Source organism: Anneissia japonica, unplaced genomic scaffold (genome assembly GCF_011630105.1).
Source record: "Anneissia japonica isolate Jap-2015-1 unplaced genomic scaffold, ASM1163010v1 scaffold3351_len82871_cov96, whole genome shotgun sequence".
Classification (NCBI taxonomy): domain Eukaryota; kingdom Metazoa; phylum Echinodermata; class Crinoidea; order Comatulida; family Comatulidae; genus Anneissia; species Anneissia japonica.
In genome coordinates, this window is record NW_022689870.1 from 64011 (window position 1) to 78627 (window position 14617).

The window sequence follows — 14617 nt, forward strand, 5'->3', positions numbered from 1 at the left end:
CCCCGTACACCCCATAGATACGCCACTGTTTATAACCAAATGTTGAGAAGAGTCAAAAGAAAGAAACAGAAAAAAAAAACAAAAAAAAAACGAAAGATATTGAAAGAGATAAATTTATATAATAATTATTAACGGATTTGGATGATTTAGACATACGTTTAGACACGTGTTTGTTGTTTTTTTTCTTGCAGAACTTCTTCACAAAACTCTGTATTATATTTTCAGTATGAGCTTTATTATATTCTATACATTTTGAAATGGTAAGCAAGTAGTTTAGATGATGTAGGTGGAAGTCTGCTGGAGTTTCAGGTTAGAGAGGAGGTGGTTGGAGCCTTACAAATACCTGTGTGTCACTGGGTCACTGGGGCTTTCGTTGAATGTTCAAATCCGATTTGAGACAATTGATTTCATACTCTAAAATACTAGTTTTTTATATACCCTATTCCTAAGCATCTTGATTGATTGATTGATTGACTTTATTCGATGTTTCACACATAAAACATTTATAAAAAAACATGAATATCAGGAATAAGAACAAAACAAAACAAAAAGAGGGTAGCATAAATCTAAAACTGTTGGTATTATACAATAAATTAAAAAAAAAATTGCACATTAAAAAACTATTTTCAACTACTAAAAATTAAAATTACACAATTTTATTACCATTATTTTCAGCACATAGCCCTTCAATGATACAAATGTTGTCGACTGCTATCTTTCCGTTAGTAGCATCTACTCTTAACATCAGCTCGTAATTGTAACGGTTAACTAATTGTAAACTGACATACTCCCATTGACTACTGCTGTCGCCACGAACGAAGAATACATCACGAAATGAATTAGTATTATCTTGATAGATGCGTAGATATTGGTTTACATCACTCGCATAATAGTAAAATGTCAAGCAAAATTCTCCCCAAGTAGCTTGTATTTTAGGACTTCTAAGCTTCCCGTATCGATATCCAGATGAGGATTGTACATATATGTAGTAACCATCTGAAAATCAAAGAAAATTATATTTTAATGATAGGCCTATATATTGATACTGTCACTGAAGATTTTAAAGAAATGTTCAGCTATATTTTTTCCGCTTTTCAAACTATTGTCTTTATTAACAGCATTAACTTGTCTTATAATTTTCCTTTTAACACGTTCATATTGCTATCACTTTGTCATTTATTTGTTATTTATTATTGTTATTACTATTATTATTATTGCTATAATTATTATTGTTATAATTATTATAATTTCTATTATTATTATTATTATTATTATAATTATTAGGATAATGATCATATCATTATCCTATTATTGATAATATTGTAAATAGTATTATTACTAATTGTTCTTATTGTTATTGTTATCGTATATTATTATTATTATTATTATTATTATTATTATTATTGTTGTTGTTATTGTTATAATTGGTATTATTATTATCACTATGATTATGACCATTATCATTTTTACTAGTATTAATATCTTTATTGTTGATGTTATTTTTAAAAATTGTTGTTGAATTTTCAGTTTTGAGGTACTATTTGAATGTACGATGGTGGCGCTATGCATCTCTTTGATCGGCGCGGCAGTTTAGTACGTACCTCAGTCGCTGTTGCTCACGAATATGATAATGAATATTTTTATTTTATACCTCCATGGCTGGATAAAATGTTGCTTTATTTGTAGAAGAAAAGAGAATAAGAATACATGTTCATTGGTTGAGCTGACGGCATTGTTGTAAAACGAGTCGTGCCATAATTCATGTAGGGTTTGAACATACAGGTGCTTTTATTTTGTAAACTTTTTATAAATTTGGTAGTCGGTAGAGTAATACTGAAAGATAATGGATTTTAACACTTAATTGAACTCATTCCTTTACAGTTTGTCTAATTAAATCATTTTAATATTTGATCATTTAATCAAGTCCTAACCATACCAATGTTTATTATTCTTTACGCATACGATTGATGTTGTTATCTGTAGCGAATGTTACTGATGATTGTTTTATAAATAAATTATTTACAGTATACATTGCAGGTAAAAATAACAAAAGTGAAGGCCTTGTGCATTAACTTGACCTGTATAGTTTGAGTTGTTTTTTTTTTCTGGCGTCCTCAACGGTCTACAATTCTTGACAATGTTACTATTCTTAAGAAAGTGTAATACATACTCCAAGTAACATTTTAAAGAATTGTAGACCGTTGAGGACGCCAGAAAAACAACTCAAACTATACTGGTCAAGTTAATCATTCCTGATGATGACATAATTAATGTCGAAATATTGAATCCCAACACGATGGCGTGTATTTCAATGCTTTGAGTATGTATTATACTTTCTTATCCGAGATTAATCAGTGGACCTTTCGGTTACTATTTTTGTTATTTATTTTTTCTACTTTTAAAAAAATATTTTCCCTTTAAATTTATTACCGTATTATTGTTACGTCATTTTTACCGTTTTTGTCATTCTCCACCAAAAGTTGCTGCTTCTATTGTTTTAGCTTTTCCTTCGTTAGCAGAAAAAAAGAAAACATTGTTTTTGTTCTAACTTTAGTTTTTTCCTGCGTTAGCAGAAAAAAAAGTTGTCGATCTGACTTTCTATCCGGTTTTTCTATATTTAATTTTGTTGCACAGGAATATGGCCGGGATGATTTTGATGATTTTTTGTGCTTGGATCTTCTTCGATCAAAGCAAAGACCATGCATTATATAAAATATGTGCATATTAAAATATGACGTCATTATACATATTTTTAATATTCTTAAATGGGTAATTAAACTTTTATGTTAACGCAATTTGCGTTTCCTATATCGTTTTAAACTAGCTACATCTATATTTAACGCAAAATTACCGTAAAATGAATAAACTATTTTTATAGTATACCTGTCTCTTATACACATCTAGATGTGTATAAGAGACAGCTATTATTATTATTGCGCGGCGCTTATTCTAGCATTTACGGTAATGCTCATGTTTGTTTTTTTTTTTACTATTTTAAATAATAAAAAATTATCAAAAATTTACTATTTATCATTCGATTTTCAGTATTCGTTTTTTTTTTTTTGGTAATAATATTATTATTATTTATATTATTATGTAATAATATTATTAATATATTTAAAATTATTATTAGTGCTATTAATAATAATAATATCAATTATAAATATATTATTATGATTATTATTATGAATATTGATATTAGTTTTATTATCGATATTATCAATACTAATAATAACAATATTAATATTAATGATCATTTTATTATTAGGCCTATTATTATTATTTTCATTACAAATATTATTATTATTATTATTTTAAATATTATCATTATCGTAATATTGTTATCAATAATATCGTTACCATTATTATCATTATCATAAATATCTTTATCGTTATCACTAAACTTTCACCAGGCCTTGTTATTATATTTCGTAAACATTCTTCGTCTATAGAGCATTAATTTGCTGTAAAGAAGTAGTAAGTTTAAACTGAAACTGACCTTGACCAATACCGATACTCCCAGAGGAACGCGTCCACAGATTAGAACTAGAGTAATAATTAGTCCAGCCACACCAGTTATATTCGAAGTCACAGCAACTACCACCTGTTTAGATAATTATGAAACATTTTTATATTAAATAGCTAGCAATATTTCGACGAAAGAAAATACGCCTACGAGAGTTCTTTGTGAATGTTTACGTTGTAAATAATAAAGAAGAAAAAAAAAGAAAAAAAATAATTATTTTTAAGTTAATAACTTTTCAGATAACATATTAAATCGAACAATGCATTTAATGGGAACTATGCACCTCTGTAGCTTAAATAAGTTGCCTTGAACATCTACACCAATAATATTGCAGTCAAGTTTTTCTAACTAATTTGCTAAAGTTTAAAAAATTAATATTATTTAGGCCTATGGGCCTAATACTGATGGATTGTGATATACATTTTCAGTACTCTTATAATGAATATTGTATTTTGAAATAAATGTTCTTACAATAAATCATCTTAAAATTTATATTTCTTTTAATGGCAACACAGTTAAGTATAACAATTATCGATTTAAGTTTTCGACGGGAAAGATAATTTAGAATATAAATTGTTAATTTTATTCATCAACCAAGATAATATTTCCATAACTTATTTAACATATTTATTTGTTGAATATTTATTATTATTATTATCTATATTTATCACTACGGGTTTTTTCTTTATATTACTGTAATGAGATATAGGCCTATCATTTTTCCTTGCGTGTCACGTAATAAGATAAATGTCATTCTTTTGTCTTCGTACTTTGTAAAACTTATTGTGGTATTTTGTCACACTTTGCAACAGGACATAATGAAGCTGTTGCACTTTGTAATAATTAATATTACAAATTTGTGTTTATAGTAGATCCTATACGGTATCTTTGCATAGATTTCCTGAAATTATCGTATGCTATGCGTGTGAAATAACAACAAGGTTTTGGGTCAAGTTTATGAAAATCATGCTTTCTTAATACATTATTTCCATGTATAAGCATCCTACTAAACATCTAATCACCTAAGCATTCTACTGTTTACAATAAGCATCCTACATATCAAACTTTGTAAGTATCAGTACTTTGTGGCGGAAGGGTATACTGACCGCAGTCTCATGTTCTGCAATAGCTCACAGCTTAAATATCGTCAAAATTAATGTTGGTGATTGGTAATGCTGTTAAAATGATACAATGATGCTGGTAATGATGAAGTTAATGATAATGATATTGATAATAAAAAAAATACTAAAAAAAAATCAAAATATACAGAATAGAAGAAGAAAAAAATAATTCAGATAAGAAAAAAAATAAGTAAAATAAAATAATAATAATAATTATAAAAAAAAACAAATAACAAATCATTGGCGTTTCTGCTAACGCATTGAGGTTCCCGACATGAAATGAGGTAAAAGAGCAAATAATTAGGCAAAATTGAAAATTTAACAACAATATTTAGCGGCAATAGATTACTTAACCTATATTCAATACTTATCACACTCATAAGTTCATTACACTTTTCCAGCGGTCCGCTCCAAATGAGGGAGTAAGAAGTGAATTGGGAAGGTTCCCTATTAAATTTTATCATGTTATTAAAAGGATAAGTTACTGGATAAAAATTAATAATAATGGAAAATTCTAGGTTACCAAAAATATGTTATCAAAGGCAATTGTGGGCTGAAAACGGAACCGACTGTTGGGCATTTGGAAAAAAAAAATCGATTTTAAACATGTTGGGATTTGGGTACATGTGGGACTCGCCTGTAAATAAAAATTTCTTAGCAATTTTTTACAGAGAGGGTTCGGGACATTGCACTGCATACAGGAAATGAAATGATAAAAGATAACTTAAGATTAACATTTTATAGCTCACTAAACATGGCAAATTCCCTTAACAAATACATTTTTCACCTAAATTTTAAACTAAGAACAACACGATTTCTTTTGTCAAACCATAATTTATTAATAGAAGGGATCGTCATATAAATATTACTAGAGAAACTATATGTTTATTTTGCGATAATTGTGTTATAGAAAATGAAAACCCATTTCCTGTTAGTGTGTCCTTTTTATAAAGGCCTCAGAAAGCAATACATTCTCGACTTATTTTCACTCAGTGATATTTTTGTAAATTATAATTTTCATAGAATACGTCGTCTATCTATTTACTTAAAGACAGCATTTAAAAAAAGAATATTTTGTATATCCGAATAATGGTATAAACATGTGATTTGTAAAATGGGCCAGAGGCCATTATTTACGAATTAAAGAAATGGATGAATAAATGAATGAATGAACTCCACACGTGTAATTGTAGATAAGGTATTTTGGCGGGGGATGGTTTAATATTTGTATTTTGATCTTGGTGAACTTATTGTTAGGTGCTTTAGTTTATGACTTGCTGCTTCGGGGTTGATTATAGTTAAGATATTGCATTGTGGGGAACCAATCTGTATTATTTAGGGGGTTATTATTGATGTATAATAAATGGTTACCGGTACGTAAAAAGGGGATCCAGATTTGTCCAACAGGGGGCCGAAAGAGGGTGAATGTTGACTTATCGATACAATGCTACACTAGGGGGTCCGGGGGCATGCCCTTGCGAAATTCCAGACGTGATCCGTTTAAAGGTTATTAACACGGTTAATCTTAATTGTGACAGCAATGCTAATACAGAACAATTATAATATGACATAAACTTGAATGAAATTATACCAATAAAATTTGTATTATTCCTTGGTTCATGTGCTGTCAGAGAAACAGCAGCATAGAGTAATGACTTAGCCATAATGGTAAAGGTTACGCAATAGATTTGAATCCTATAAGACGAAGTACACAAATAGAAAATAAAACTAATAATCCCATAAATAAGTTTAAATATTGAAAAGATTAGTTGGTGCGAAGTAACGCATACAGTGAGACTATATAGGCCTACCGATAGCAATATTAAGGATCAAGGACAAAAAAATCGGGTTTAATGTTTAATGCATGTCAAGTTGTCACAATATAAATTGGAATTAAATATTGTAGTTTTGAGTTTATTGTAGACGTACACAGATTATAAAAGGCAGCACTCTGAGACTAACTTGATGTAATTTATTTAACACAAGCTTTCGCTGGCAGTCAATGCCAGCTTCATCAGGTGAGTGAAGTAAAAAATTGAAAACAAAATGGAAAAGAGCTAATGCATACATAATTAGCAAAGGTCTCACAATTAACCAATTAGCAGTCGGATACAATGTAGTATATAATGATCAGAGATAACAAGTGTGATCAAGCATAGAGAAAATATAACAGATTTTCTCTATGGATCAAGCTACTTACAATACAACTAATAAATAGAACTAGGGAGATAAACTATCTGTGAGGTCATGGTGCTAATATGAACAATGGAGTCAGTAACAAACTAAATCTTATAGTGGCTGAGAAAGCCTAGATCTATATTGAGGCCACTATTAATGCCATCAAATTTATGAATAAATGTTTGTTCAGCAATTAATCTCTCATTTCTGTTTTTAAAGCTATTACTTAAGAGCACAGCTACTTTAAAGTGTGTAATATTATGTCCTGGTAAATTAAAATGAACTGCAATAGGCCTATCTTTTTTGTTGTGGCGAATGTCAAATTTATGATCATTCATGCGCTGTCTGACAGTTTGGCAAGTTTCTCCTATGTAAATAATACCAGGACATTTAGTGCATGTAATGGCAGATGTAGACGTAGTAATACGATGCAAATTAGTATTACAATTTTTAAAAAGTGTCTACCTAATGAGTTGAAAATGTGTTGATTCGACCATATTGGACACTCGGAAATTGTCCCAGTCCCCCTAATAGGGGTGTCACTTTATAGGGATGTGCCGTTGTTTAAAAAGACATATTTCCTAAGGATATTTTAGGAAAATATCTTAATAGGGGTGTCTCAAAGGAGGGGCTTTGCGTAATACTATATTTGACATTAGTGAAAATGTTTCATTATATATTTACTACAGTATGATAATTTACCTTTTTTTTTCGTGTTGATCAATACTTTGGAAAACATTGTCCTATTGGGAAAGTGTAGAATAGTATTATTGTATGGCTGAAGTTCCTCTCCAAACGGTTCTGGGTTTGTTCAACAGGAGGTCGTGCTTCGAAGGTCGTCCATTCGTAAAAGCAACCCTTTAGAGTGTCTTTTCCACTCTAGGCGAATTTATTCGCGCGAATCGAATACTTCGGTTCTTACGCATGCGCATTCACATTTCTGTCAGGGTTTTCCGCTTCAGCGAAATTAGTAGTTCGAATTGTAATGCAGCCATCCCCCCCCCCCACCATTGGAAATGTCTGGAATTGACCATTCATGATATCTTGAACTATGCCGAATATATTCAGATAGATTTCATTGGGTTAATTCACAAGTTGATCTAGCTCAATTTTTGGGGCCCTTTTTATGCCCCTCCTGACCACACCCACCACAACGGGACCGGCAGATGCCCATTCTCCTACATAGACAGGCACATAGAACATTACTATATACACAAAAATGTGTTAACTTTCCAGCTATGCTGACATCCATGGGCTCCAGCTCTATGTTTCTACTTCATGCGAAAAAAAAATGCACAACCAATCAGGACTTAGGAAGCAAAACCGACGCTCGCCTAGTGGAAACAGGCTTAATGAAGGAAGTGTACCTATTTAGCAAGGGTTGCCTAAAGTTACCGTATGGAATTTCTTTTCTGGATTCAAAAGTGTAACATCGGCAAACACAACACAACAAAACCGAAACTGACATATTAAAAACCCAATGATTCACGTAAACTACAACCCATATAATCTTAACATATAGGCTTTCAACAATATAAAAAATAATTAATTATCATTATAATAATAAAACTAATTAGAGCTGGAGTCAATTAAATATAGGCCTACATTTGTAAATAATCACAGAAGAAACATTGTTTTTCTTTTTTCAAACAAAGAAGTATGTTATTTTATATTCATTTCATTTTTAATGTTGTATTTTCTGTCTTCGAAAATGGGCGACTGGGACGGACTCATAATAGTTTCTGTTGCCTCTTGATCATTTTATTATCAGTAACTTGGATTTATTTATTTTCAAGGTTTGTTTATAGGTCAAATAAATGTTCAATAAAAAATGAAGGTAAAACAGCTGTAGGTCAAATCTAAATCCGGCTATATAAATTGATTAAGCGACTCTGATTTTTGATCGATATTTAGGCATGACACCTTTAGATATGTAGATAAAATACACGAAACGTACAACCAAATTATTGAATGTGTAGCCGTAATAAAATCTTACCTTAATTTTTGAAGCATATCCCTTATAGACGAAAAATGCACTTAACGTATTACCAATTGTGCAAACGTAATAAAAACTTACCTTCATTTTTCAAGCATATTCCTTCAGTGATATAAATATTATCAGCAACCACTATTTCGTTAGGGTCGTAAGCACGTCCATAAAACTGCAGGCGAAAATTGCCAGTGTTGGTTGAATGTAAACTGGCATACTTCCATTGACTGCTGTAGTCACCATAAATTACGAGCGAGTGATAGGAAGAATATTTCCTTATGTCTATATATTGATTATTAGATCCACTTATATAATAATAAAATGTTAGACAAAAATCACTCCAAGTAGCTGTTATTGTTGGACTAATAACGGATCCGTAGCGATTTCCAGAAGTGCGATTTATATATATATATAAACCATCTGAAATTCAGAAAAAAAATATTAAATTAATAATATTTCATTCATATGTGTTTTTTTTTTAAAGAAAATGTCAGCTTTTCATTCTTTCCATTCCAATTCTTCCTCTTCATCAAAATCATCAACTTGCCTTATAGTTTACATTCGACAGTGCACAGTTTATTAAACCAATAATTCGCCATACTGATAAAAATTATTATTTGTATTATGATGATAAATTATTATTCGTATTATGATGATAATTATTATTCGTATTATTATGATAATTATTATTCGTATTATGATGATAATTATTATTCGTATTATGACGATAATTATTATTCGCATTATGATGATATTTATTATTCGTATAGTATTATGATAATATTATTCGTATTATGATAATAATTATTATTCGTATTAGGATGATAATTATTATTCTTATTAAGAAAATGTCAGCTTTTCATTCTTTCCATTCCAATTCTTCCTCTTCATCAAAATCATCAACTTGCCTTATAGTTTACATTCGACAGTGCACAGTTTATTAAACCAATAATTCGCCATACTGATAAAAATTATTATTTGTATTATGATGATAAATTATTATTCGTATTATGATGATAATTATTATTCGTATTATGATGATAATTATTATTCGTATTATGATGATAATTATTATTCGTATTATGACGATAATTATTATTCGTATTATGATGATATTTATTATTCGTATAGTATTATGATAATATTATTCGTATTATGATAATAATTATTATTCGTATTAGGATGATAATTATTATTCGTCTTATGATGATTATTATTCGTATTATGATAATTATTATTCCTATTATGATGATAATTATTACTCGTATTATGATGTTATTTATTATTCCTATTATGATAATTATTATTCGTATTATAATGATAATTATTATTCGTATTACGATGATAATTATTATTCGTATTATGATGATATTTATTAGGCCTATTCGTATTATGATGGTAATTATTATTCATATAATGATGATAATTATTACTTGTATTATAATGTTAATTATTATTCGCATTGATATTATGATAATTGTTATTCGTATTAATATGATGATAGTTATTATTCGTATTATGATGATAATTATTATTCGTGTTATGATGATAAATATTATCCGTATTATGATGATAATCGTTATTTGTATTATAATGATAATTTTTATTCTTAATATGATGAAAATTATTATTCTTATTATGATGATATCGTATTATGATAATTATTATTACTATTATTATTCTTTATAATGATGATAGTTATTACTCTATCGTATTATGGCGATAATTAAGGAGCTTTGGAATGATGTGACACTAGAACGGACTTAAGCCTGGTTTTCTTAAAGGGAGTGTCTATGCTTACGCCGAGTCGTAAGCATTAGTCATAGGCTATGCTACGCCGATCAAATGAGCATGCGCAGGGGTGGCATGAGCATTATTTAGAGGCTATGCTTTCGCCGAATAAGGTATACCGCGAATCGTGCTCTTGCACTTTCCTCATGAGTGCCGTCTGTTCATTGTGATACAGTACTTCATTGTTAGATAGGCCTATCTAGCCCAATTTATGTTTTGATACAATACTATATCTGAAATAATAATGACAATGTATATGTATGATGTGTAGAATGTTGGAGATGACCTGCCTGCTGCAGTGATATTCTGATTTTAAATCATTGTCCTGTACATTACAGTACATAAATTAAAAAGCGACATCAAAAACGAGAATTTCCCCTAGGGTGCTCTTATCTCGATCCCTCACCCCGACCTTTCCAACATCTCTTGATCCGTGTCCCTATAAAATTCATAATTTTCCTATATGAACAAGTACGCATACAATCATTACAAGAGAGCGTGACACAGTTTCAATCCAATTTTGTTATTAATATACAAAAACAATGTAGTATATTTCGGTTTAAGCACCAAGGTTTTTAACAACTGAAATGTTTGAAAGGAAACTCTTAAAAAAAAAACTTTCTTTTTCTCCACTACTAATTGTATATTACATCATTAACTATTAGATAATTTGCTTATAATCTGCCGACATCACAATAATATAGTTTATATTGTACAGTATACAACTTGCAACAGCCAATCTTGTTCATTCACCAAAGCTGATGAAGGCCAGAGGATTAGCCGAAAATTTCTTTCGAAAATAAATACAGTGTTCAATAGTCTACATGCCTTGTTGTCAGCGTGACCACTGCTTGGGTATTTACCCAAGATCTTGGGTATTTTGACTTAGTCTTGGGTTCTTGGGTATTCCGTTCAAATCCTTGGGTATTTTATTTTTACTAAGAAAATTAAATATGTTTGTCATAGAGGAATAATTAAGAAGTAACAAAGTATATTTCAGTCCATTCAAGTAAGCAAAACTCAACGAAGTGCACATAACATTGTTAATTGACTGTTAATTGCTATAAACATGGGTTCAGAATTGTTTATTTGTGATTTGTGTTGTCATTGATCTTACCTAATTAATGCATTACATAATAAAACTATCACTGATCTACTGATAACACTGGCCGACTGAGGGCGTATTTTTCTATCTGTATTGTCACCTCATGAATATTAATTTTAATAATTAACACAAACAATTACAATAAAAAATTGGTTTATAAATTGAACTAAAAGGGAAACTATAGGCCTACATGCGAAAAACACGTATTTTTCAAATTTTAATGCATTTTCAGGAAGCTTGGGTAATTTTGGGCAATTTTTGCTGAATCTTGGGTAATTTCGACCCAGACATTGGGTATATCAAAAATTGTGAGTGGTCACACTGCTTGTTGTTATAATTTTTTGTTTCAACGACTGATATATAATTTGAAGAACACACGTGGATGGAACACTACTGCACTATTTTTACAGCATTGTAACTTGAAATACACATGAACTCATTCAATGTTACAGTAACATATGCTAAAACATTACAAAAATGATTTGAAATATAAATTCGTTTATATAAATTTATGTGATTTTCTTTCTCCCAATTCGATACAGCTTCTGACAATTTTTCATAGCTTGTGAAAGTGCCACAGAGACGCAAAGTGTCTTCATCTGCTATCTTGAACTTCACCAAGTGCGCGCTACAGAAAAAAAAAATATTTGCACATGCTCAATAAGACGTTTTCGTACTCACGAAGCAAGCGGCGCCCTTCAAATAGATCGGCGTAAGCATAGCATATGATTAATACTTACGACTCGGCGTAAGCATAGACACTTCGTTTCTTAAAATCGCTACACTGTCGCTACAGTGTTGACGTTGAATGCGTAGCATCTCCATAAAAACCATTACACGCTATCACCGACACCTTTGGCGACGCTGATTGGTCAGTTGAATAGAGAGCGTTCCAGATTGTGTCCGGGGACAGCTACTCAGTGCAGGATTCTTTGGAAACCAAGCTCTTGGCGATAGCATAGTTACCAACCTGAGAGATTTGAAATGCGTGAGTGACTATACCAGTTGGATGGTGGTGGGGGGGGGGGCGGTCTAAGCGGCAGGAACCATTCCTCCTCCCGCCGCTTCAACTATCTGAGCATTTTAAAGCTGTTTTGAAACGATTTCAGGGAGTGTTTGGTATATTACAGGTACATAAGCAAAAATATTATTTTTAAAGCCAATTTGAGTTTCAATGTAGACCTATGTTTAATTTGAGCACCCGAACTATCATGTAGACCTACGCAAACATTTCATTACTAATCAACTTCGTTAGTGAAATATGTATATGACGGGTCTTCAAAGAAATACTGTGTTTAATACAATCACTTTCTTCTAATTGTCAATACATTTCCCCCTAAATTTGTGATAAGTCGTTATCACGCATAGACTTGTGTTAAATGCGTGACAAATTTTAGGTTCACGCATGTGTTTCTGCAAAATGCGTGTTTCATCCAAAATATCCTTGAAATGCGGGACCGTCCCGCACGATGCGAGACGGTTGGTAGCTAACTATGCGATAGCGTGTAACCATTGTATTGAAACTAAGCTTTTCTCGTGCGTAACCGTCCTCCGTTCTTTGTACAACGTAGATTCGGCAAAATAACGTACTAGAATCCAAGCAACAAACGAGAGCTATAACTTTCTCGCATGTGCAGACGACTTCTTATTGATTTCATTACGTTGTACGCCCTCCTACAGTCGTGCAATCAAAAGTTCCCTATTAGTATTATAATGATAATTAGTATTTGTATTATGACAATAATCATTATTTGTATTATGGCAATAATTATTATTTGTATTATCGTCGTCGCCACCACCACTGCCGCTTTCGTCGTCATCGTAATCATCATTATAATTATCATAATTAGTAGCAGCAGTAGCATTAGATGGTGGTAGTCTACTAGTACAACTAAAATTATCATCATATTGAATGTTATTATTATTATTATTATTATTGTTATTGTTATTGTTATTATTATTGTTATTATTATTATTATTATTATTATTATTATTATTATTATTATTTATCACTAGGCCTATTATTAATATTATTTTGTTGAATATATTTCTTTAAACTACATAATACTCTCGTTTATCTGTGGTACAGAGTAAACCTTGGATTAACAAATATAGAATAATTGATGAGAGTTAGCATTAGTAAATTGCAACTGAACCTGATGCAGAGTAACGAGTGCTTTCATTAGCGCCATTGATTCTTGCAGAAGAACGCTGCCATTGATAAGGCATACTAGAGCTGTGATTCCAGCCACACCACCCATAATTGAAGTCACAGCAAATACCATCTGTTTAAATTAAAAAAAAAAAACAATCTTAAAACATCTTCCAATATATAAAACTAAAAGTCACGAAAAATAAGTCAATGTAACACAAGTAAGTACAGTGGTATGTTAGTAAGTTATACATAGACATTTAAAAGTTCAACTACTTGGCCTTAAGACATTAAGGAGAATAATTTGAAATTTATACGTGAAACTATTGATATCTTTGAATACACAAAATAAATTTGTATTTTTGAAGCTCAAATTATTATTAGTTTTTCAAATAAAGTACCATATCAATTATATGTGACTTATTTAATGCAAATTATGCGCTTTATACCTAAGAAAATTTACCATAAATCGCTAAAATTTAATTCTACATAAATAATATAATATCATTACATTTTGTAAATCTGAAACCAAACTGATAAGTGATTTGTTTATCAAATATTGGATAATGTCATGCGTAGAAATTTTTCAGTTTATTTATAATGGTCAATGGTCATATATTTATATAGCGCCTTCCACACATGAAATTGTTACCATTATCATCTAGTCCCTCATTAAATTTATCTCGTAATGAAAAACAAGATTTTAATTAGCCTCCCAAAAGAAGGTTAGGCCTATCGTTTTAGCTGTGTTCTT

The 14617-nt window shown here is 30.4% G+C and overlaps 1 protein-coding gene across 1 annotated transcript in view; it reads right to left on the reverse strand.

The window, feature by feature from the left end:
* Positions 1-13996, reverse strand: part of LOC117099848 (MAM and LDL-receptor class A domain-containing protein 2-like) — a gene marked incomplete at its 5' end in the record, with an annotated part of 16532 nt that extends 2536 nt beyond the window's left edge. The window contains 4 exons of the mRNA XM_033239372.1: positions 664-996; positions 3500-3604; positions 8903-8987; positions 13868-13996. Coding sequence (XP_033095263.1) covers positions 664-996; positions 3500-3604; positions 8903-8987; positions 13868-13996 — 652 coding nt within the window. The remainder of the gene's footprint in view (positions 1-663; positions 997-3499; positions 3605-8902; positions 8988-13867) is intronic.
* Positions 13997-14617: the final 621 nt, after the last annotated feature.